The following is a 21,366-nucleotide window of genomic DNA, read 5'->3' on the forward strand; positions in this document are numbered from 1 at the left end:
GGGGGAGGGTGAGGGTGGGGGGGGAGGGTGAGGGTGGGGGAGTGAGGGTGGGGGGGGGGGGGGAGTGAGGGTGAGGGTGGGGGGGGAGTGAGGGTGGGGGGGGGAGTGAGGGTGAGGGTGGGGGGGGGAGTGAGGGTGAGGGTGGGGGGGGGGGAGTGAGGGTGAGGGTGGGGGGGGGGAGTGAGGGTGAGGGTGGGGGGGGGGAGTGAGGGTGAGGGTGGGGGGGGGAGTGAGGGTGAGGGTGGGGGGGGGGAGTGAGGGTGAGGGTGGGGGGGGGGAGTGAGGGTGAGGGTGGGGGGGGAGTGAGAGTGAGGGTGAGGGTGGGGGGGGGAGTGAGGGTGAGGGTGGGGGGGGGGGAGTGAGGGTGAGGGTGGGGGGGGGTGAGGGTGGGGGGGGGGGTGAGGGTGGGGGGGGAGTGAGGGTGGGGGGGGAGTGAGGGTGGGGGGGGAGGAGTGAGGGTGAGGGTGGGGGGGGAGGAGTGAGGGTGAGGGTGGGGGGGGGGGAGTGAGGGTGAGGGTGGGGGGGGGAGTGAGGGTGGGGGGGAGTGAGGGTGAGGGTGGGGGGGGAGTGAGGGTGAGGGTGGGGGGGGAGTGAGGGTGAGGGTGGGGGGGTGAGGGTGAGGGTGGGGGGGGAGTGAGGGTGAGGGTGGGGGGGAGTGAGGGTGAGGGTGGGGGGGGGGGAGTGAGGGTGAGGGTGGGGGGGGGGAGTGAGGGTGAGGGTGGGGGGGAGTGAGGGTGGGGGGAGTGGGGGGGGGGGTTGGGGGTGGGGGGGGAGTGAGGGTGAGGGTGGGGGGGGGGAGTGAGGGTGAGGGTGGGGGGGAGTGAGGGTGAGGGTGGGGGGGAGTGAGGGTGGGGGGAGTGGGGGGGGGGTTGGGGGTGGGGGGGGAGTGAGGGTGGGGGTGGGGGGGAGTGAGGGTGAGGGTGGGGGGGGGGAGTGAGGGTGAGGGTGGGGGGGGGAGTGAGGGTGAGGGTGGGGGGGGGAGTGAGGGTGGGGGTGGGGGGGAGTGAGGGTGAGGGTGGGGGGGGGGAGTGAGGGTGAGGGTGGGGGGGGGGAGTGAGGGTGGGGGGGGGAGTGAGGGTGAGGGTGGGGGGGGGGCGTGAGGGTGGGGGGGGGGGGGAGTGAGGGTGGGGGGAGTGGGGGGGGGTTGGGGGGGGGGGGGGGGGGAGTGAGGGTGGGGGGGGGGGGGGGTTGGGGGGGGGGGTTGGGGGGGGGGGGGTGACTCTACCTGAGGCCGGGGGAGCCGCAATCCGCTTCCAGCCGCGGGCCGAGCGCCGCCAGCTCGATCCATCCGCGCCATCGCCGCTCGATTGGGGCGGTCTGGCTGACTGCGCGGTCCTCCCGGCGCTGATTGGCCGTCCCGGCTGTCACTCCGGGGCGGGCGCGCGCGCGCGCGGGGGCGAGCCGGGCCAGGCGGGAGCGCGCGGCTAGCGGGAGCGCGCACCGGGCGGCTGGCGGATTCGGGGCCTGCGAGCGGCTCCCGCTGAGAACCCGGAGACAGCGGCGGGGCCTGGGCCCGGGGCAGCGGCATCTCCCCAACCGGCAGCCCGGCGCCGAGCTGGTCCAGCAGCAGCTGCCGTGACTCCAGACCAAGTGCAAATCTTGAAGTAATCCAGAGTAAAGCACCGCAACCACAGCTGACAGCATCCCGAATGGAACCTGGAGTGAAGCCCGGGACTGGGAAGGTTCTGGAGTGAAGCCCGGGACTGGGAAGGTTCTGGAGTGAAGCCCGGGACTGGGAAGGTTCTGGAGTGAAGCCCGGGACTGGGAAGGTTCTGGAGTGAAGCCCGGGACTGGGAAGGTTCTGGAGTGAAGCCCGGGACTGGGACGGTTCTGGAGTGAAGCCCGGGACTGGGAAGGTTCTGGAGTGAAGCCCGGGACTGGGACGGTTCTGGAGTGAAGCCCGGGACTGGGACGGTTCTGGAGTGAAGCCCGAGACTGGGACGGTTCTGGAGTGAAGCCCGGGACTGGGACGGTTCTGGAGTGAAGCCCGAGACTGGGAAGGTTCTGGAGTGCAGCCCGGGACTGGGAAGGTTCTAGAGTGAAGCCCGGGACTGGGACGGTTCTGGAGTGAAGCACTGGACTGGGAAGGTTCTGGAGTGAAGCACTGGACTGGGACGGTTCTGGAGTGAAGCCCGAGACTGGGACGGTTCTGGAGTGAAGCCCGGGACTGGGACGGTTCTGGAGTGAAGCCCGGGACTGGGACGGTTCTGGAGTGAAGCCCGGGACTGGGACGGTTCTGGAGTGAAGCCCGGGACTGGGACGGTTCTGGAGTGAAGCACTGGACTGGGACGGTTCTGGAGTGAAGCCCGGGACTGGGACGGTTCTGGAGTGAAGCCCGAGACTGGGACGGTTCTGGAGTGAAGCCCGGGACTGGGACGGTTCTGGAGTGAAGCACTGGACTGGGACGGTTCTGGAGTGAAGCCCGGGACTGGGACGGTTCTGGAGTGAAGCCCGAGACTGGGACGGTTCTGGAGTGAAGCACTGGACTGGGACGGTTCTGGAGTGAAGCCCGGGACTGGGAAGGTTCTGGAGTGAAGCCCGGGACTGGGACGGTTCTGGAGTAATGCACAGGATAAGGAGTGATCAACCCTAAATTTTGGGATTGGGAAGTCAGAAAACCCATTTATTCAGATCTGAAAATGTCCTTCTTTAACTTTCGGAAGATTTTTAAGATTGGCGGGGAGAAGAAGAAAAAGCAGTTTGAACACGTGAAAATGGATGTAAACCCTGAAGAGGTCTGGCAGATCATCGGAGAGCTGGGAGATGGGGCATTTGGCAAGGTCTATAAGGTGAGAGTAAAACTGATAACACGATGGTGAAAAGGGGAATGTGGTGCTTTCAGAAATCAGTCATAGATCTCAATTCTTTTCTGAGAAACTTGAATGAAGTGAAAGAGGAAAAACAAGAAACAATTGAGTTTGAAGAGAGTTGGTGAGCAATTGAGATAAATTGACATGGTGGCAGCAAGATGATTTAGTGCAGTAATTTACATAGTTGCACTTTTGGTATTATTGTGGGAATAGTTCATATAAAGTTACCTGCCTGTCAATGATATCTGCTATTCCTTCCTTCAGAGGGAGTTAAAGGTGGTGGATAGATACAGGAGAGATTTTACTAGATTAGTACTGAGAGACTGAGAATGAGAGTGTGAGTAGAGTGTGACGAGGTCTGAGTGCGACAAGGTACGAGCACTAACTTGGAAATTTGGTAAATGAAGGAGGGGGAAGGAATTGCTGTGCTTTACATTTAGCAGCTCCCAGAGTTTGGTGAGCAAGTAGGTGATTATTTGGAGAGTTTTTAAGATTTTATCCCTTTAAATTCAGGCAGCAGTGTTAACTTGTATTGAGGAGACATAAGTATTGAATTAAATTTATAGATTAACTAGTTAAACTACTTGGTATAACTACAGCCAACAGTTGTGATATTTCTAAACTTGAAAGCTAATTAAATTTAAAAAAATAAAGGCGACAGGGCAGATGATGTGTTGCAGCTGCAGAACATGGGAGATGTTGGCTGTCAGTGTGATCCACAGCAACCACTTCTGCAGTAGAGGAACATCAGCGCCAAGTTGATGAGCTGGACTCTGAGCCTCCGACACTGCAATGTCTCAGGGAGGGGGGAAAAAGTTACATGGACAACTTGATTCAGGAGGCAGTCACACCTCTTCGGCTAGGTACTTCAGAAAGGTCTGTGGTCAGGGACATGAGGGTGTGACTCAGCAAGGCAGGTATGGGGGTCTAGAAGGTAGTGATGCAGGAGCCTCAGCGCTTGCAATTGTTCAAGGTTCTTGCAAATTGTGTGGATGAGACCAGAGACTATAGGGAGGATCAACAAACTGACCAGGACATTGTGATGCAGGGAGCCGTTCGGGTGCAGTAGTGAAACATGGAATAAAATAGTGGTGGGGGCAGTATAGTTAGGGAGATAGATACTGTTCTGTGCATTGGTAAAAGATCGATAAATTGATAATCATGCATTTCGATTTGTGCTATGATAGTAATTACAGAGACATGTTGCAAAGTGATCGTGGCTGGAATTGGAAGATTGGAGAGTATTTGACATTTAAAAAGGACATGAAAGGAGAAGGAAGTGTTGGATCTGTTGCTAGAGGATGAGATCAGTACAGTAGTAAGAAATGATCGTGGTTCGGACGATCAAAATATAGAATCAGTTTGGGTAGAGATATGAAAAAGCGAAAGTCACTGTTGGGAGTAATTTATAGGCACTCTTATTGTAACTAAACTGTAGGGCAGAGTATAAACCAAGAAATGGGAACTTTTAAAGATAGTACTGTAATATTCATGGGAGATTTGAATCTTCATATAGATTGGATAATCAAGTTGACAAAAGTGGACAGGAGGATGAGTTCATCGAATGTACTCAAGACAGTTTCTTAGAACAATACCTTCTGGATCCAACCAGGGAACAGGCAATTTAGACATATTAATGTGTGAGTTGAGGATTACATAATGACCTCAAAAAGATCCTCCCAAGTATGAATGAATTTAACATGACAGAATCATACAATCAATTAATTGAGGGTGAGAAATGTGAGGCTGAAACTCGAGTCTTAAACTTAAATGATGGCAATTACAGGGGCATGATGACAGATTTGGCTAAGGTGGAGTGCAAAATAGTTTAAAGGTAGATGGTAAAGAAACAGTGGCAGGCATTTAAGGAGATATTACATAAGTTTCAACAAAGATATAATGACAGTCAGTCTTCACGGATTTGGATTTCACTGTACTGAGGTACAGTGGAAAGTATTGTTCTGTGTACAGTCCAGACAGATCGATCCATACTTGAAACATAGGACGTACGATAGATACGCAATGTAAATGCATAGACATCGGGTGAAGCATACGGAGTGTAGTACTACTCAGTAGAGAAGATGAGTAGAGAAATCCGTTCAGACCATAAGAGGGTCATTGAGGAGTCTGGTAACAGCGGAAAATAAGCTGTTTTTGAACCTGTTCGTGCGTGTTCTCAGATAAGAGATGTAGGAAGACCATCTGTGGAAGAGAGTTCGCAGAGAGTTGCAACGCTCCAGCGCCATCATGAAGGTGTTTTAAAGGTGGAAGACACTAATAACATTCTGAAAATAAATAATCAAGGGGCAGAAGGGGGAAGGAAATAAATACAATAACAATCACTGAGGAAAAAGTACTTGGGAAACTAATGTGGCTAAAGGCTGATAAATCCCCTAGACCTGATGGGTTGCATCTCAGGATATTAAAGGAAGTCGATACAGAGAGAGTGGATGCACTGGCAGTGACCTCCCAAGAATCTGTAAATTCTGGAAATGTCCCAGAGGATTGGAAAACTGCCAATGTAACACCTTCATTCAAAAAATGAGGGAGACAAAAAACAACTATTTTGTGTCATTGGGAAAATATTAGAGTCCATTATAAAGGATCTAAATGCATTTAGAAATGCAGATATAACCAAGCAGAGTCAGCTTGGCTTCGTGAAGGGGAAATCATGCCTGACAAATTTATTAGAATTTTCTGAGGTGGTAACGAGCAGGATAGATGAAGGGGAACCAGTAGATGTAATATACTTGGATTTCCAAGTATGAATACCGGATTGGCTGACTGAGAGAAGACAGAGATTTGGGATAAAAGGAGCATTTTCATGACAACAGCCTGTAATTAGTGCGGTGCCACCGGGATCTGAGCTGGGGCCACAATTATTCACAAAATATATTAATGGCTTGGATGAGAGAAGTGAATGTACTATTGCCAGTACTGGTGACACAAAAATAGGTGGGAAGGAAAGTGGCGAGGATGACACCAAGAGTCAACAGAGGGATATGGACAGGTTAGGTGAGTGGGCAAAAACTTGGCAGATGGCATATAGTGTAGGAAAATGTGAAGTTATTCACTTTGGAAGGAAGAATAAAGGAGCTGAATATTATTTTAATTGAGAAAGACTGCAAAAAACTGCAGCACAGACATATTTGGAGGTTCTCGTGCATAAATCATAAGCTAGCATGGAAATTCAGCAGGTAGTTGGGAAGGCAAGTGGAATGTTGGCCTTTATTTCAAAGGAAATTGAATATAAAAATAGGGAAACTTTACAAGGCACTACTTAGCCCACACCTGGAATACTGTAAACAGTTTTGATCCCCTTATCAAAGGAGAGATATACTGGCATTGGAGGCAGTCCAGAGAAGGTTCACTGGATTGATCCCGGGTATGGAGGGATTTCCTTATGGGGAGAGGTTGGGCCTGTACTCATTGGGCTTTAGAGGAATACGAGGTGACCTTAATGAGACATATAGGATTCTCTAGGGGCTTGACAGGGTAGATGCTGAGAGGATGTTTCCTCTTGTTGGAGAGTTTAGGACCAGAGGGCAGAATCTCAGAGCGAGAGTTCGCCCAAATAAGACAGATGAGGAGGAATTTATTTTATGAGGGTAGTGAATCTGTGGAATTCTTCACCGCAGTGAGTTGTAGAGACTGGGTCGTTAAGTATATTCAAGGTTGGGGGTGGTAGATTTTTAATCAGTGAGGGTTATGGGGATAAGGCGGGAAAGTGAAGTTTCAGACTAGCCATGATCTTATTGAATGGCGGAGCAGACTCAATGACTGAATGGACTGAGTGGCCTACCGCTGCTCCTGTGTCTTATGGTCTGATATATTCAATTGACAGACATTGAGAGGGTCCAATTAGCAATTGAGGTTAACGTTGGTATCGAATTAAAAAAATATATGTACAGTACCACAAAGATTAGAGGTAGGCCAGAAGATTGGGAAAAAATTGGAAAATAGCAAGGAATGAATAAATCAATAATAAAGAGGAAGAAATTGGAGTATGAGAAAAAACCAGCAAGAAATATAAAAGCAGGCAGTAAAAGCTTCGACAAGTATCTTAAAAGGAAGAGAATAGCTAAAGTACACCTAGCTCCCGTCCAGGGTGAGACTGGGGAATTATAATGGGAAACAAGAAATGGCAGTGTCTTTGAACAAGTATTTTGTATCTGGCTTTACAGTAGAACACACACAAAGCATCCCAAAAATAATGTTAAATCTAGAGATAAAAGGGAGGGAATGATTTTAAAAACAATCTTCACCACTAGAGAAAAAGTAATAGGAAAACTGAAGGCTGACACATCCCCTGGATCTGATGGTCCTACAGGACATTGGTGAGACCACACCTAGCGTACTGTGTGTAGTTTTACTTAAGAAGGGATGTACTTACATTGGAAACAGTTCAGAGAAGGTTCACTAAGCTAAATTCCTGGGACAAAGAGTTTGTTTATCTTATGATGGGATGTTGAACAGGTTGAGCCTATATCCATTGGAGTTCAGAAGAATGAGAAGTGATCTTATTAAAACATATAAGACACTCGGGGGACTTGACAGCGTGGATGCTGAGAGGATTTTCCCCTCTTGTGGGGAATCTAGAACTGGGGAACAGTTTAAAAATAAGGCAGAGATGAGTTTTTTCACAGATAATTGTTAGTGTTTAGAATTCTCTTCCTCAGGGACTGGAGGCTGGACCGGAGAATATAGTCAGGGCTTTGATAACAAGGGGGTTAAGGGGAAAGGCAGGACAGTGGAGGTGAGACCTCAGTCAAGATCAGCTTGGTCCCAGAGATGTGCAGGTTAGGTGGATTGGCTACCCTAACTTGCCCATTAGTGTCCAAAAGTTACAGGGATGGGGCAGGGGAGTGGGCCTAGATAGGATGCTCTATCAGAGAGTCGGTGCAGCCTCAGTGGGCTGAATGACCTCCTCCTGCACAGTAGGGATTCTATGATTTCTGAATGACAGCAGGGTTGATGGGATGAATGGGCTATTTCTTAGGATCTTATCTTATTTGGGGCTGTTTTCATTAGAACAGGGAAAGCGCATAACAGATCTGAAAGAGGTTTGATTAGATAAATAGGAAAAATGATTTTCACTGATAGAATAATCAGTAAATGAAGGGCACATATTTAATATCATGATCAAGAGAAATTAAGAGATCTGAAGGCTTTCTAAATGTGGTGGGACTTTGGGACATGGGATGCTTGATCAAAAACAGTGATGGAGGCAGAATCCATCATACCTTTTAAAAGGTGAAGGAGGTAAATATTTGAAATGGTAACATTTCGAAGATTATGGGGTAAAGAACAGGACTGGGACTGAGACCGAATGAGACATGGGTGTGTCCAGTTTGTTTAAAGGATTGTAGAATGCTTACAGTACAGGAAGAGGCCTGCCGTATCTATGCCAGCTCTCAGTAAGTGCAACTTGGTTAGACCCAATTGGCCACTTTTTCCCCAAAGCCGTACAATTTCTTTTGTCTGTAGATAATTGTCCAATTCTCTTTTGAAAGCTATGATTGAATCTTCCCCTTTGGCAGTGCATTCCAGATCCTGACTACCCCTTGTGTAGCTTGTCCCATCTATCCACGTAACTGAGATTCTTTTACCCTGGAGCCAATTTCTTTTTTGCGCTCTCTGAATGTCTTCACATCCTTCCTGACATGTGGTGCCCCAAAATTGGACACAATCCTTCAGTTGTTGATAAAGGTTCACCATGGGCGGCATGGTGGCGCAGTGGTTAGCACTGCTGCCTCACGGCGCTGAGGATCCCGGCCCCGGGTAACAGTCCGTGTGGAGTTTGCACATTCTCCCCGTGTCTGCGTGGGTCTCACCCCCACAACCCAAAGATGTGCTGATTAGGTGGATTGGCCATGCTGAGTTGCCCCTTAATTGGAAAAAAAAATTGGCTATTCTAAATTTATTTTTAAAATTTTAAAATAGGTTCACCATAACTTACTTGCCTTTGTATTCCATGTTCTACTATTAAAGCCCAGGATATCACTGAAAAGAGAGGCATGTTGCCAAAGCTTTTTCTCTTGAACTCACCAGGACACAATAATGCCACCAATTTATACTACAGGTGAAAATGATGCTGTTTGGTTGGCAAGTTGATTCTGATAGACTGAAGCAACCATAGAGAAAGCTGGGGACTGCCATTAACACTCTTTCCCCTGGGTTTCTGTGGCCATTAACACTCTTTCCCCTTGGTTTCTGTGGCCATTAGCACCCTGTTTCCCTGGGTTTCTGTGGCTCTGACTCATCTTTCATTCTCACTCCACAGTATAAATATTTCCCACTTTCTCGGTCTGTTAGCTTTGACAAAGTGTCATCGGACTCGAAACGTTGGCTCTTTTCTCTCCCTACAGACGCTGCCAGACCTGCTGAGATTTTCCAGCATTTTCTCTTTCGTTTCAGATTCCAGCATCCGCAGTAATTTGCTTTTATTTTTATAGAGAAAGCATACCGCTCCCCGGTAATTCAAAAAAGGTGCAAGACTTAAACATATTTTGTTTGCAGAAATGGATCCTTGTGCTTGAATGTGTGCCCCTTCTAGCAAGCGTAAATGAATCACATTCCGAGCTTACTGATTATCTTAAATTGGTTGTTAGTGTAACTATTAGCGCACTCCGGATTGTTCAGCATGCCCAGCAGAAAAATCATGTTTAGTGGTAGAGATTATGGATTGGTATTTTAAGTGTGGGCCAGTTGTGTATGGTCTATACTCTACCTATTATGAACAACCAAAGGAATGTGCTGTTTGATTCAATCTGCCAATCATTGGAATGCTTAACCTATGGACCTCGTATTGCACCGGCACTGAAATTCATACACGATGCTCAAATGCATGGTCAGCAGAATGTCTTTTTGGACTGATGGTACCACCCACATTGCCACTGCATTGTAGCAGCTCACGCTTGCAAAACTCATTCTACAAAATGATAGGACAAATCTCTCATGCTAGGATTGATTTAGTCCACCTTCAATGCACTCCCTCTGAGGCAACAATACCTGTCTTGGGTATTGAGATCAAAGCTGTACACAGTACTCTAAATGTGAACGCAGCAAGACCTGACATAATTAAAACATGTTTTCCTTTCACATACTCTAACTCTTCCTCGCAATTAAGATTAACATTTGCTTCCCTAATTGCTTACTGAACCGACACACCCACACGTTAGCTTTGTTATTCATAGGATTACATTGAATATATGGCACAGAAACAGACCATTCATCCCAACCAGTTCATGCTGGCTTATGTTTTACTCGAGCCTCCTCCCATTTTTCATCGTCTAAATCTACCATTATGACCATCTACTCTTTTTCTCCCTCATATGCTTGTCTTGTTTCCCCTTAAATGCACCTTGTCATGTGAGAGTACCTTTAAGAAATGGGTGTTTATCAGTGATGTCAGAGTGTGGGTGGAGCTGGGCTGTCTGTCAGCTTTTTACTTTCGTTTTAGGCTGTTTGCTACAGGGTGTGTCTTAGTTTTGTTTTCAGAGCTGGTTAGCTGCAGTCACAGCCAGAAGAGATATCAGTCTCTTTCTCTATAATCTAAAAACTGTAAATCGATCCTTTGGTGATTTAAAACTAATAACTGCTCTCAGTAGTGACTTTAACCTGATGTGCTTCTGTTAAAAGTTCTTTTTTTAAGTCTTATGGATGATAAAAGGACAGCTTAAGGATTACTTAGGGGGTTCTTTGGGGGTTGTATTTGAATTGATGGTTGCTAAAATGTTCACTGTATGTTTTAAAAAGGTTAACTTGAGTTCATAGAATAAACATTGTTTTGCTTTAAAAAATACTTTTCCATTTCTGCTGTACCACACCTGTAGAGTGGGCCGTGTGCTCCCCATACCACAATCTAGTAAAAGTTGTGGGTCAGGTGAACTCCATGATACACTTTGGGGTTCTCTAAACCTGGCCCATAACAATCTATACTAGTTGCTTTAACAACTCCCTGTGGTAGCAAGTTCCACAGTCTCACCACTCTTTGGGTAAAGATGTTTCTTCTGGATTCCCTGTTGGATTTCTTGGTGACGATCTTATATTGACGGCCTCTATTTCTGTTCTTCCCTATAAGAGGAAACATTATCTCTCAATCCACTCCAACAAAATCTTTCAGAATTCTAAAGAACTCTTAAGGGTCTGGATCAAGGGCTTTATCCTTTTTTGTTTGTTTGGTTTATTCAATTCCTTCCAACTTTTTTTATGTACTTGTCTCATTGCTCACGTCATCATTCAATGTCATGTTTACCTGTTCCATCGCCCTGGTAAATACTAAATCGAAATAATTATTCAATTTCTCTGACCTCTGGTATTATCCTGTCTATCTCTCATTGGTCCAATTCCAACATATTGTTTCTTTTTTAATTGAACCTGTAAAATATTTGACTGCATTGTTTTATATTCCTTGATAATTTAATTTCATAATTCCTCTTTGCCTTTCTAATTGGTTTTCTGACTTATCTCCTAAAATCTTTTGTATTCTCTCTCATCTTGCATTCTCCTGCTGTCCGTGTACTTAATTACTCTTCCCAACCCTCAATTGTTCCCCTATGTCTTATTCATCCATGAGTCCCAGTAGTATTTAGTATTTGTTCCTTTAAGCAGATTATATGTTTCCTGCATGCTGAATCCTGTTTTAAATACTGTTAATCTACATCTTTCTTTGCCAGTTTTGCTGTCTAATTTGTTTACCAAGTTCTATTCACAGTCCCTCAAAATCAACTTTTCTTCAACCTAATAACATGGATTTAGTTATATTTAGGGCCTTTTCTATCATAATTTTAAAACATATTATATTATAGTCACCATTGCCTAGATGCTTCCATAGTTTTACTTGGCTTACCTGCTTCGGTCCATTCCCCACAATAGATCTAATAGTGAATCTTGCTTTGGTGGGCCTCTTGCATTTTTGGTTAGGAAGTATCCAGTACACAAAGAATTTACATTCCCTTATCCCCTCCACTTAGCCCCTCTATGCGTTTAATGGGGGCTGGTTTAGCACAGTAGGGGCTGGTTTAGCACAGTAGGGGCTGGTTTAGCACAGTGGGTTAAACATCTGGCTTGTAATGCAGAACAATACCAGCAGCGTGGGTTCAATTCCCGTACCAGCCTCCCCAAACAGGCGCCGGATGTGGCGACTAGGGGCTTTTCACAGTAACTTCATTGAAGCCTACTTGTGACAAGCGCTTATTATTAATATCCATGTAGTTGAAATCCCCCATGACTAGTATTCTGTTTTTTTTCTCAATTCTCTAATTTTTCTGCATATTTCTTGCTCCCCCACCCACCCACTGATAAGTCTATAGAGTTCACCAATTAGTGTGATTGATCCTTTATTGCCTTTATCCAGATGATTCTAGTTTTGTTTTGCTGATAGCTGCAGCCCTGTTTTCTACTGCCATTGTGTTATTCCGAATAAATCTAGCTACTTCACCTCCCCTTTCCCCCTCTTTCCTAAATGTGGCATATCCTGCAATGTTCAACTCCCAATCCTGATTTTCTGTCAGCATTTATTAGTAATCCCGACTGTCGGGTTCCTCCCAATGCATGCCTTTAATTTCCCTGTTTTATTACAGACACTGTGTACCTAGATGTTGTCGGATTCAACAATTATAGAGGGGGGTCCTTTAAAATATTAGCTTAAATGATTCTTGAAAATTACTGAACTTGTAGAAATATGAATAAGTTATAATTGTTTGAATACTGTCCATAGCTGTCTCAAATGTTACAAATAACGTACTACAAGTTCTGATATAATCTGATATGAAAGGTACATTCGACAAGATTGAAACAATATCATAGCTGAGACCAGATGTGATGTAGGGAGTTTGAACGTGGGATAAAAGTCATGGGACGCTTAATTAATTTGGGGTAATTAATTAATGTCTAATTAACCAATCACCTCTTAAATGACTGACACTTTCTTGTACAAATCAAGGGGGTCTCATCTGAGAATTAGAACCAATGAAACAAATTAAGGGGCTAAACCAGATAAGGATTCCCTTAAGAATGCGATCCATTTAACTGATTAGAAAAAATTATTGTAGCTGTCGGACAATAAACATTTGAAATGACTTTTAATTTTGTAAATCTGAAGTCACTTTTATCTTAAGGTTTTTGCTTATACTTGTTGGTGGTTCAAGGATATTTCGAGAGACACAGAAAAGCATTTTCCAGTTAATTTTGTGTGAATGAACCAAAATGTTTTTAAGAAATAAACTTGCTTGTATTCATTCAACCGGACTGACTTATCTATGAGCGAGAGATAAGACGAATCTTGCTATGTGCAGACACATTAATTTTCAATAGATTTAGATTTATTGTCCCATGTTCCCAGGTACAGTGAAAAGTGTACTGCGTACAGTCCGGGCAGATCGCTCCATACATGAAAACATAGGACTTACCATAAAAACATGAGGTTACGTAATGAAAATATATAAACATTTTTATGTTTATGCAGGTGAAGTACACTGTATGTAGTGCAACAACTGTAGAGAAGATGCATAGAAAGATCAGTACAGTCCATAAGATCAAACCCTAATAGGGTCATTCAGGAGATGGGAATAGCGGGGAAGAAGCTGTTTTTGACTCTATTGGTGCGTGTTCTTAAACCTTTGCATCTTCTGCCCGATGGAAGAGGTTGAAAGGGAGTATTGCCCGGTAGGAGGGGTCTTTGATTACGCTACCTGCTTTCCCAAGGCAGCGGGAGATGTAGACAGAGTCAATGAATGGGAGGCGGGTTTGTGTGATGGACTGGGCTGTGTTCATGACTCTCTGTGGTTTTCTATGGTCTTCGGCCGATCAGTTCCCATACCAGGCTGTGATGCAGCCAGATAGGATGCTTTCTATGTTGCATCTGTAGCACTGTAGCACTAATCTAGACAGACTAACCCTACAACACTGAGCACCAGACTGACATCCAGACAGACTAACCCTACAGCACTGTGAGCCAGACTGACATCCAGACAGACTAACCCTACAGCACTGTGAATGGGACCAATATCCAGACAGACTAACCCTGTCTGGATGTCAGTCCCGCACACTGTGCTGTAGGGTTAGTCTGTCTGGATGTCAGTCTGGCGCTCAGTGTTGTAGGGTTATTCTGTCTGGATGTCTGTGTGGCTCACAGTGCTGTAGGGTTATTCTGTCTGGATGTCAGTCCCGCACACTGTGCTGTAGGGTTAGTCTGTCTGGATGTCAGTCCCGCACACTGTGCTGTAGGGTTAGTCTGTCTGGATGTCAGTCTGGCTCACAGTGCTGTAGGGTTAGTCTGTCTGAATGTCAGTTGGTGTCAGTGCTGTAGGGTTAGTCTGTCTGGATGTCAGTCTGGCTCACAGTGCTGTAGGGTTAGTCTGTCTGGATGTCAGTCTGGCTCACAGTGCTGTAGGGTTAGTCTGTCTGGATGTCAGTCCCACACACTGTGCTGTAGGGTTAGTCTGTCTGGATGTCAGACTGGCGCTCAGTGCTGTAGGGTTAGTCTGTCTGGATGTCAGTCTGGCTCACAGTGCTGTAGGGTTAGTCTGTCTGGATGTCAGTCTGGCTCACAGTGCTGTAGGGTTAGTTTATCTGGATGTCAGTCCCGCACACTGTGCTGTAGGGTTAGTCTGTCTGGATGTCAGTCCCGCACACTGTGCTGTTGGGTTAGTTTATCTGGATGTCAGTCTGGCTCACAGTGCTGTAGGGTTAGTCTGTCTGGATGTCAGTCTGGCTCACAGTGCTGTAGGGTTAGTCTGTCTGGATGTCAGTCTGGCTCACAGTGCTGTAGGGTTAGTCTGTCTGGATGTCAGTCCCACACACTGTGCTGTAGGGTTAGTCTGTCTGGATGTCAGTCCCACACACAGTGCTGTAGGGTTAGTCTGTCTGGATGTCAGTCTGGCTCACAGTGCTGTTGGGTTAGTCTGTCTGGATATTGGTCCCATTCACAGTGCTGTAGGGTTAGTCTGTCTGGATGTCAGTCCCGCACACTGTGCTGTTGGGTTAGTCTGTCTGGATGTCAGTCCCACACACTGTGCTGTAGGGTTAGTCTGTCTGGATGTCAGTCCCGCACACTGTGCTGTTGGGTTAGTCTGTCTGGATGTCAGTCCCGCACACTGTGCTGTTGGGTTAGTCTGTCTGGATGTCAGTCTGGCTCCTCACAGTGCTGTAGGGTTAGTCTGTCTGGATTTCTGTCTGGCGCTCAGTGCTGTAGGGTTAGTCTGTCTGGATGTCAGTCTGGCTCACAGTGCTGTAGGGTTAGTCTGTCTGGATGTCAGTCTGGCTCCTCACAGTGCTGTAGGGTTAGTCTGTCTGGATTTCTGTCTGGCGCTCAGTGCTGTAGGGTTAGTCTGTCTGGATGTCAGTCTGGCTCACAGTGCTGTAGGGTTAGTCTGTCTGGATGTCAGTCCCACACACTGTGCTGTAGGGTTAGTCTGTCTGGATGTCAGTCCCACACACTGTGCTGTAGGGTTAGTCCGTCTGGATGTCAGTCTGGCTCACAGTGCTGTAGGGTTAGTCTGTCTGGATGTCAGTCCCACACACTGTGCTGTAGGGTTAGTCTGTCTGGATGTCTGTCCCGCACACTGTGCTGTAGGGTTAGTCCGTCTGGATGTCAGTCTGGCTCACAGTGCTGTAGGGTTAGTCTGTCTGGATGTCAGTCCCGCACACAGTGCTGTAGGGTTAGTCTGTCTGGATGTCAGTCCCACACACTGTGCTGTAGGGTTAGTCTGTCTGGATGTCTGTCCCGCACACTGTGCTGTAGGGTTAGTCCGTCTGGATGTCAGTCTGGCTCACAGTGCTGTAGGGTTAGTCTGTCTGGATGTCAGTCTGGCTCACAGTGCTGTAGGGTTAGTCCGTCTGGATGTCAGTCTGGCTCACAGTGCTGTAGGGTTAGTCTGTCTGGATGTCAGTCTGGCGCTCAGTGCTGTAGGGTTAGTCTGTCTGGATGTCAGTCTGGCTCACAGTGCTGTAGGGTTAGTCTGTCTGGATGTCAGTCTGGCTCCTCACAGTGCTGTAGGGTTAGTCTGTCTGAATGTCAGTCTGGCTCACAGTGCTGTAGGGTTAGTCCGTCTGGATGTCTGTGTGGCTCACAGTGCTGTAGGGTTAGTCTGTCTGGATGTCAGTCCCACACACTGTGCTGTAGGGTTAGTCTGTCTGGATGTCAGTCCCACACACTGTGCTGTAGGGTTAGTCTGTCTGGATGTCAGTCTGGCTCACAGTGCTGTAGGGTTAGTCCGTCTGGATGTCTGTGTGGCTCACAGTGCTGTAGGGTTAGTCTGTCTGGATGTCAGTCCCACACACTGTGCTGTAGGGTTAGTCTGTCTGGATGTCAGTCCCACACACTGTGCTGTAGGGTTAGTCTGTCTGGATGTCAGTCCCACACACTGTGCTGTAGGGTTAGTCTGTCTGGATGTCAGTCCCACGCACTGTGCTGTAGGGTTAGTCTGTCTGGATGTCTGTCCCACACACTGTGCTGTAGGGTTAGTCTGTCTGGATGTCAGTCCCACACACTGTGCTGTAGGGTTAGTCTGTCTGGATGTCAGTCCCACACACTGTGCTGTAGGGTTAGTCTGCCTGGATGTCTGTCTGGCTCACAGTGCTGTAGGGTTAGTCTGTCTGGATGTCAGTCTGGCTCACAGTGCTGTAGGGTTAGTCTGTCTGGATGTCAGTCCCACACACTGTGCTGTAGGGTTAGTCTGTCTGGATGTCAGTCCCACACACTGTGCTGTAGGGTTAGTCTGTCTGGATGTCAGTCCCACACACTGTGCTGTAGGGTTAGTCTGTCTGGATGTCAGTCTGGCTCCTCACAGTGCTGTAGGGTTAGTCTGTCTGGATGTCAGTCCCGCACACTGTGCTGTAGGGTTAGTCTGTCTGGATGTCAGTCCCGCACACTGTGCTGTAGGGTTAGTCTGTCTGGATGTCAGTCCCACACACTGTGCTGTAGGGTTAGTCTGTCTGGATGTCAGTCCCACACACTGTGCTGTAGGGTTAGTCTGTCTGGATGTCAGTCTGGCTCCTCACAGTGCTGTAGGGTTAGTCTGTCTGGATGTCAGTCTGGCTCCTCACAGTGCTGTAGGGTTAGTCTGTCTGGATGTCAGTCTGGCTCACAGTGCTGTAGGGTTAGTCTGTCTGGATGTCAGTCCCACACACTGTGCTGTAGGGTTAGTCCGTCTGGATGTCAGTCTGGCTCACAGTGCTGTAGGGTTAGTCCGTCTGGATGTCAGTCTGGCTCACAGTGCTGTAGGGTTAGTCTGTCTGGATGTCAGTCTGGCTCACAGTGCTGTAGGGTTAGTCTGTCTGGATGTCAGTCCCACACACTGTGCTGTAGGGTTAGTCTGTCTGGATGTCAGTCCCGCACACAGTGCTGTCGGGTTAGTCTGTCTGGATGTCAGTCCCACACACTGTGCTGTAGGGTTATTCTGTCTGGATGTCAGTCCCACACACTGTGCTGTAGGGTTAGTCTGTCTGGATGTCAGTCCCGCACACAGTGCTGTCGGGTTAGTCTGTCTGGATGTCAGTCCCACACACTGTGCTGTAGGGTTAGTCTGTCTGGATGTCAGTCTGGCTCACAGTGCTGTCGGGTTAGTCTGTCTGGATGTCAGTCCCACACACTGTGCTGTAGGGTTAGTCCGTCTGGATGTCAGTCTGGCTCACAGTGCTGTAGGGTTAGTCTGTCTGGATGTCAGTCCCGCACACTGTGCTGTAGGGTTAGTCTGTCTGGATGTCAGTCCCACACACTGTGCTGTAGGGTTAGTCTGTCTGGATGTCAGTCCCACACACTGTGCTGTAGGGTTAGTCTGTCTGGATGTCAGTCCCACACACTGTGCTGTAGGGTTAGTCTGTCTGGATGTCAGTCCCACACACTGTGCTGTAGGGTTATTCTGTCTGGATGTCAGTCCCACACACTGTGCTGTAGGGTTAGTCTGTCTGGATGTCAGTCCCACACACTGTGCTGTAGGGTTAGTCTGTCTGGATGTCAGTCTGGCTCACAGTGCTGTAGGGTTAGTCTGTCTGGATGTCAGTCTGGCTCACAGTGCTGTAGGGTTAGTCTGTCTGGATGTCAGTCTGGCTCACAGTGCTGTAGGGTTAGTTTGTCTGGATGTCAGTCCCACACACTGTGCTGTAGGGTTATTCTGTCTGGATGTCAGTCCCACACACTGTGCTGTAGGGTTAGTCTGTCTGGATGTCAGTCTGGCTCACAGTGCTGTAGGGTTAGTCTGTCTGGATGTCAGTCTGGCTCACAGTGCTGTAGGGTTAGTCTGTCTGGATGTCAGTCCCACACACTGTGCTGTTGGGTTAGTTTGTCTGGATGTCAGTCTGGCTCACAGTGCTGTAGGGTTAGTCTGTCTGGATGTCAGTCTGGCTCACAGTGCTGTAGGGTTAGTCTGTCTGAATGTCGGTCCCAACACATGAGGGGAAGAGGCAATCTGGAACAGACTACGTCACCACGTTATTTTAACATTTGAGGAGAACAGAATCAAGTGCTTTCAGGACAAATAAGTACAGGGCAAATCTGATGCCTCAATCTTTCTCTCCAACACTGACTTGATTTGCAGTATTTGCAATCATTTATGTAAATTATGACTTTGCCTCGCATCACACACGAGACGACATAAACCTAGACTGTAAACTAGTTTGTTTTTTTGCTGAATACTCGTCCATTATAAAGACGGTAGAATCCTCCATCGCTCTACAAACAGATAACTTAGGAGCAGGAATAGGCCACTACAGTTTCCTGTTAGCTCGCCAATCTTCAATGTCAATATGTTACCCTCTGCATCATGAGTGTTTATTTTTACACAATAACCTTTGATATGCTGCCTTATCAAATCTGAATTAGGAGCAGGAATAGACCACCCAACCCCTCGAGTCTGCTCTGCCATTCAATAAGATCATGGCTGATATGTATATAACCTCAGCCCTACATTCCTGCCGACCCCCATAACCTTTCATCAGCACATTGGTCCAGGCACACAGCAGTGGTATGAGCTTGTCAATATATACTTGGGTTGGTACTTAACTTATTGGACAAATTGGTTAAAAAAACTGTTATTCATCATGGGATTTGGGCGTTGCTGGGTCAGCATTTATTTTCCATCCCTGAGGACAGTTAAGAGTCAACCACATTGCTGTGGGTCTGGAGTCACATGTAGGCCAGACCGGGTAAGGACGGCAGATTTCCATCCCTAAAGGGCATTAGTGAACCAGATGGGTTTTTACGACGATTGACAATAGTTTCACAGTCATCATTACACTTTTAATTCCAGATTTTTATGGAATTCAAACTCCACTAACTGCCCTGGTGGGATTCAAACCTGGGAACTCCGAGATAGGCCTATTGACAGATATTGTGTGCAGGAAGTGAGATAATGGTTTATTTTCAGGTATGCCGCACGCAGAAACTGAAGCATAGATTATTTATCGGTATGCCATGTATAGGACTGAGAGATGGGTGATTTATCTGCACTGTATACTTTGTGCAGGAACTGAGGGATGGATAGAGCCCAAATAATCTTGTGTAGGGTCTAACGGACAGTTTATTAGCATCCCTGAGTTTGCTGGTTTTGAAACACTGTACTGTATTATAATCCGTGTTGACTGAGTGGATTTGAGGTGGTAGTGTCCCAGTTCCACTCAGATCCAGTTCTATAATCCTAGTTAATGAACTCCATGTGGATGTATTAGTGGAGTTACTGTCATTGTTGTCGCTCTGAATCACTCACCTCCACATGTTTAGCATAGGGCTAAATCGCTGGCTTTGAAAGCAGACCAAGGCAGGCCAGCAGCACGGTTCAATTCCCGTACCAGCCTCCCCGAACAGGTGCCGGAATGTGGCGACTAGGGGCTTTTCACAGTAACTTCATTTGAAGCCTACTTGTGACAAGCGATTTTCATTTCATTTCATTCTGCTTGAATTGACTTTGTTTAAGCGATGCAAATGTCAGCATGAATATGTATATTCTTCTATTTAACAATGTGCTGGTGCACTCGGCTTGTAGTGTGGGTAGATGGGTTTTACACAAGCCGTCCCGAGAAGGAACTGTTGTTAATGTTGTAGCTGAAGCAGTGTTACATATTGAGCCAGAAATAAAACTGAGACCACGTTAATGAGCCTAGGGTGAACTTTCTCAGCTGGTTGAGATTTTCACACACCGCTAAGTGTAAATCATTTCACATACGGCGGATCCCAGTTGCTGTTCCTCACCATTTCTTCACTGGTACTATATGTTTTTTGGCACTCTTAGTTTCACTAGTTTTTAAAAAGTTTGATAACTGATGGCCCTCTCATCTTGTTTACTCCGTGGTGCTGTAGGTAGCACAAATTATCTTCATAACTAGGCAGTGTTGGGCAGCACGGTAGCATTGTGGATAGCACAATTGCTTCACAGCTCCAGGGTCCCAGGTTCAATTCCGGCTTGGGTCACTGTCTGTGCGGAGTCTGCACATCCTCCCCGTGTGTGCGTGGGTTTCCTCCGGGTGCTCCGGTTTCCTCTCACAGTCCAAATATGTGCAGGTTAGGTGGATTGGCCATGATAAATTGCCCTTAGTGTCCAAAATTGCCCTTAGTGTTGGGTGGGGTTACTGGGTTATGGGGATAGGGTGGAGGTGTTGACCTTGGGTAGGGTGCTCTTTCCAAGAGCCGGTGCAGACTCGATGGGCTGAATTGCATCCTTCTGCACTGTAAATTCTATGAAAAATCTATGATAATCTCAATTTGTATTGATACAGTTGAGCCAGAAACAGAATGGTGAAAAGTTTTGCTATGGGAACCTGACATTTATTCAGTAAAAGTTTTAAGAACTGGATGAGGCTAGAGATTTCTCTAAAGGCATGGTCGCCCTAGCTGAAGCTCTCATGGAGTCTTTTAGCATACAGTCACTGAACATCTGTGGAATAGTATTTTTCTTTCAAAAATCAGCCAATTCGGAGCACTGCAGTGTTGTATTATTTTTCACTTCCTGTATCATTATGAAGTTCATTGTTAAAAGACCACACCAGAGGACCCCATGCTTGGTCAGTAGGCTGCCGTTACGTTTGTTGGTCTTGGATAGTGGTCGGACTACCGCAGCCAGTATTGTCACTCCTGAACTAATGAGAAAATTCAGGTTGTGTCTCTACTTCATGCGACTGTCCAATCCCCCCTGCTGGAGCAAGAGTGGACATTGGGTGAATGCAGGGGTGGTCCACGTTGTGATGTGATGCTATTCACAGTTGGATACAATTCTAGCCTCAATGCCTGGCTTTGATATGAAGACTGGCCATTTGGGTGTGTTAAAAGGAGGTGCCCATGGAGCTGTGCTCCAAGAAGCATTGTCTTCAAAAAAGAGAGGCATAAACTTGCCTAGCAAAATGCTTTGTGGGCTTGTTGTTCTGGCAACAATACATTGAACATCCTCTTTTTTTTTTTGAAAAATATTTTATTCAAGCATTCAACATTTTAATATTTTTCCAACACACAAACAAACCCAGCCCCAATGCTCCCCCTGAATTCCCCCCCCCCCCCGGAAACTCCCCCCCCCCCCCCGAACTCCTCCCCCCCCCCCCCCCGAACACTCCCCCCCCCCCCCCCCCG

At 47.2% G+C, this 21,366-nt stretch overlaps 1 protein-coding gene across 1 annotated transcript in view; it reads left to right on the top strand.

Annotated features, from left to right (window-relative positions):
* Positions 1 to 1,431: 1,431 nt before the first annotated feature.
* The window catches only part of slka (STE20-like kinase a), a 193,031-nt gene continuing 173,096 nt past the window's right edge, over positions 1,432 to 21,366 (top strand). The window contains 1 exon segment of the mRNA XM_072479761.1: positions 1,432 to 2,789. Coding sequence (XP_072335862.1) covers positions 2,640 to 2,789 — 150 coding nt within the window. The 5' untranslated portion in view covers positions 1,432 to 2,639.

The sequence above is a fragment of the Scyliorhinus torazame genome, chromosome 16, assembly GCF_047496885.1.
Source record: "Scyliorhinus torazame isolate Kashiwa2021f chromosome 16, sScyTor2.1, whole genome shotgun sequence".
Lineage (NCBI taxonomy): Eukaryota > Metazoa > Chordata > Chondrichthyes > Carcharhiniformes > Scyliorhinidae > Scyliorhinus > Scyliorhinus torazame.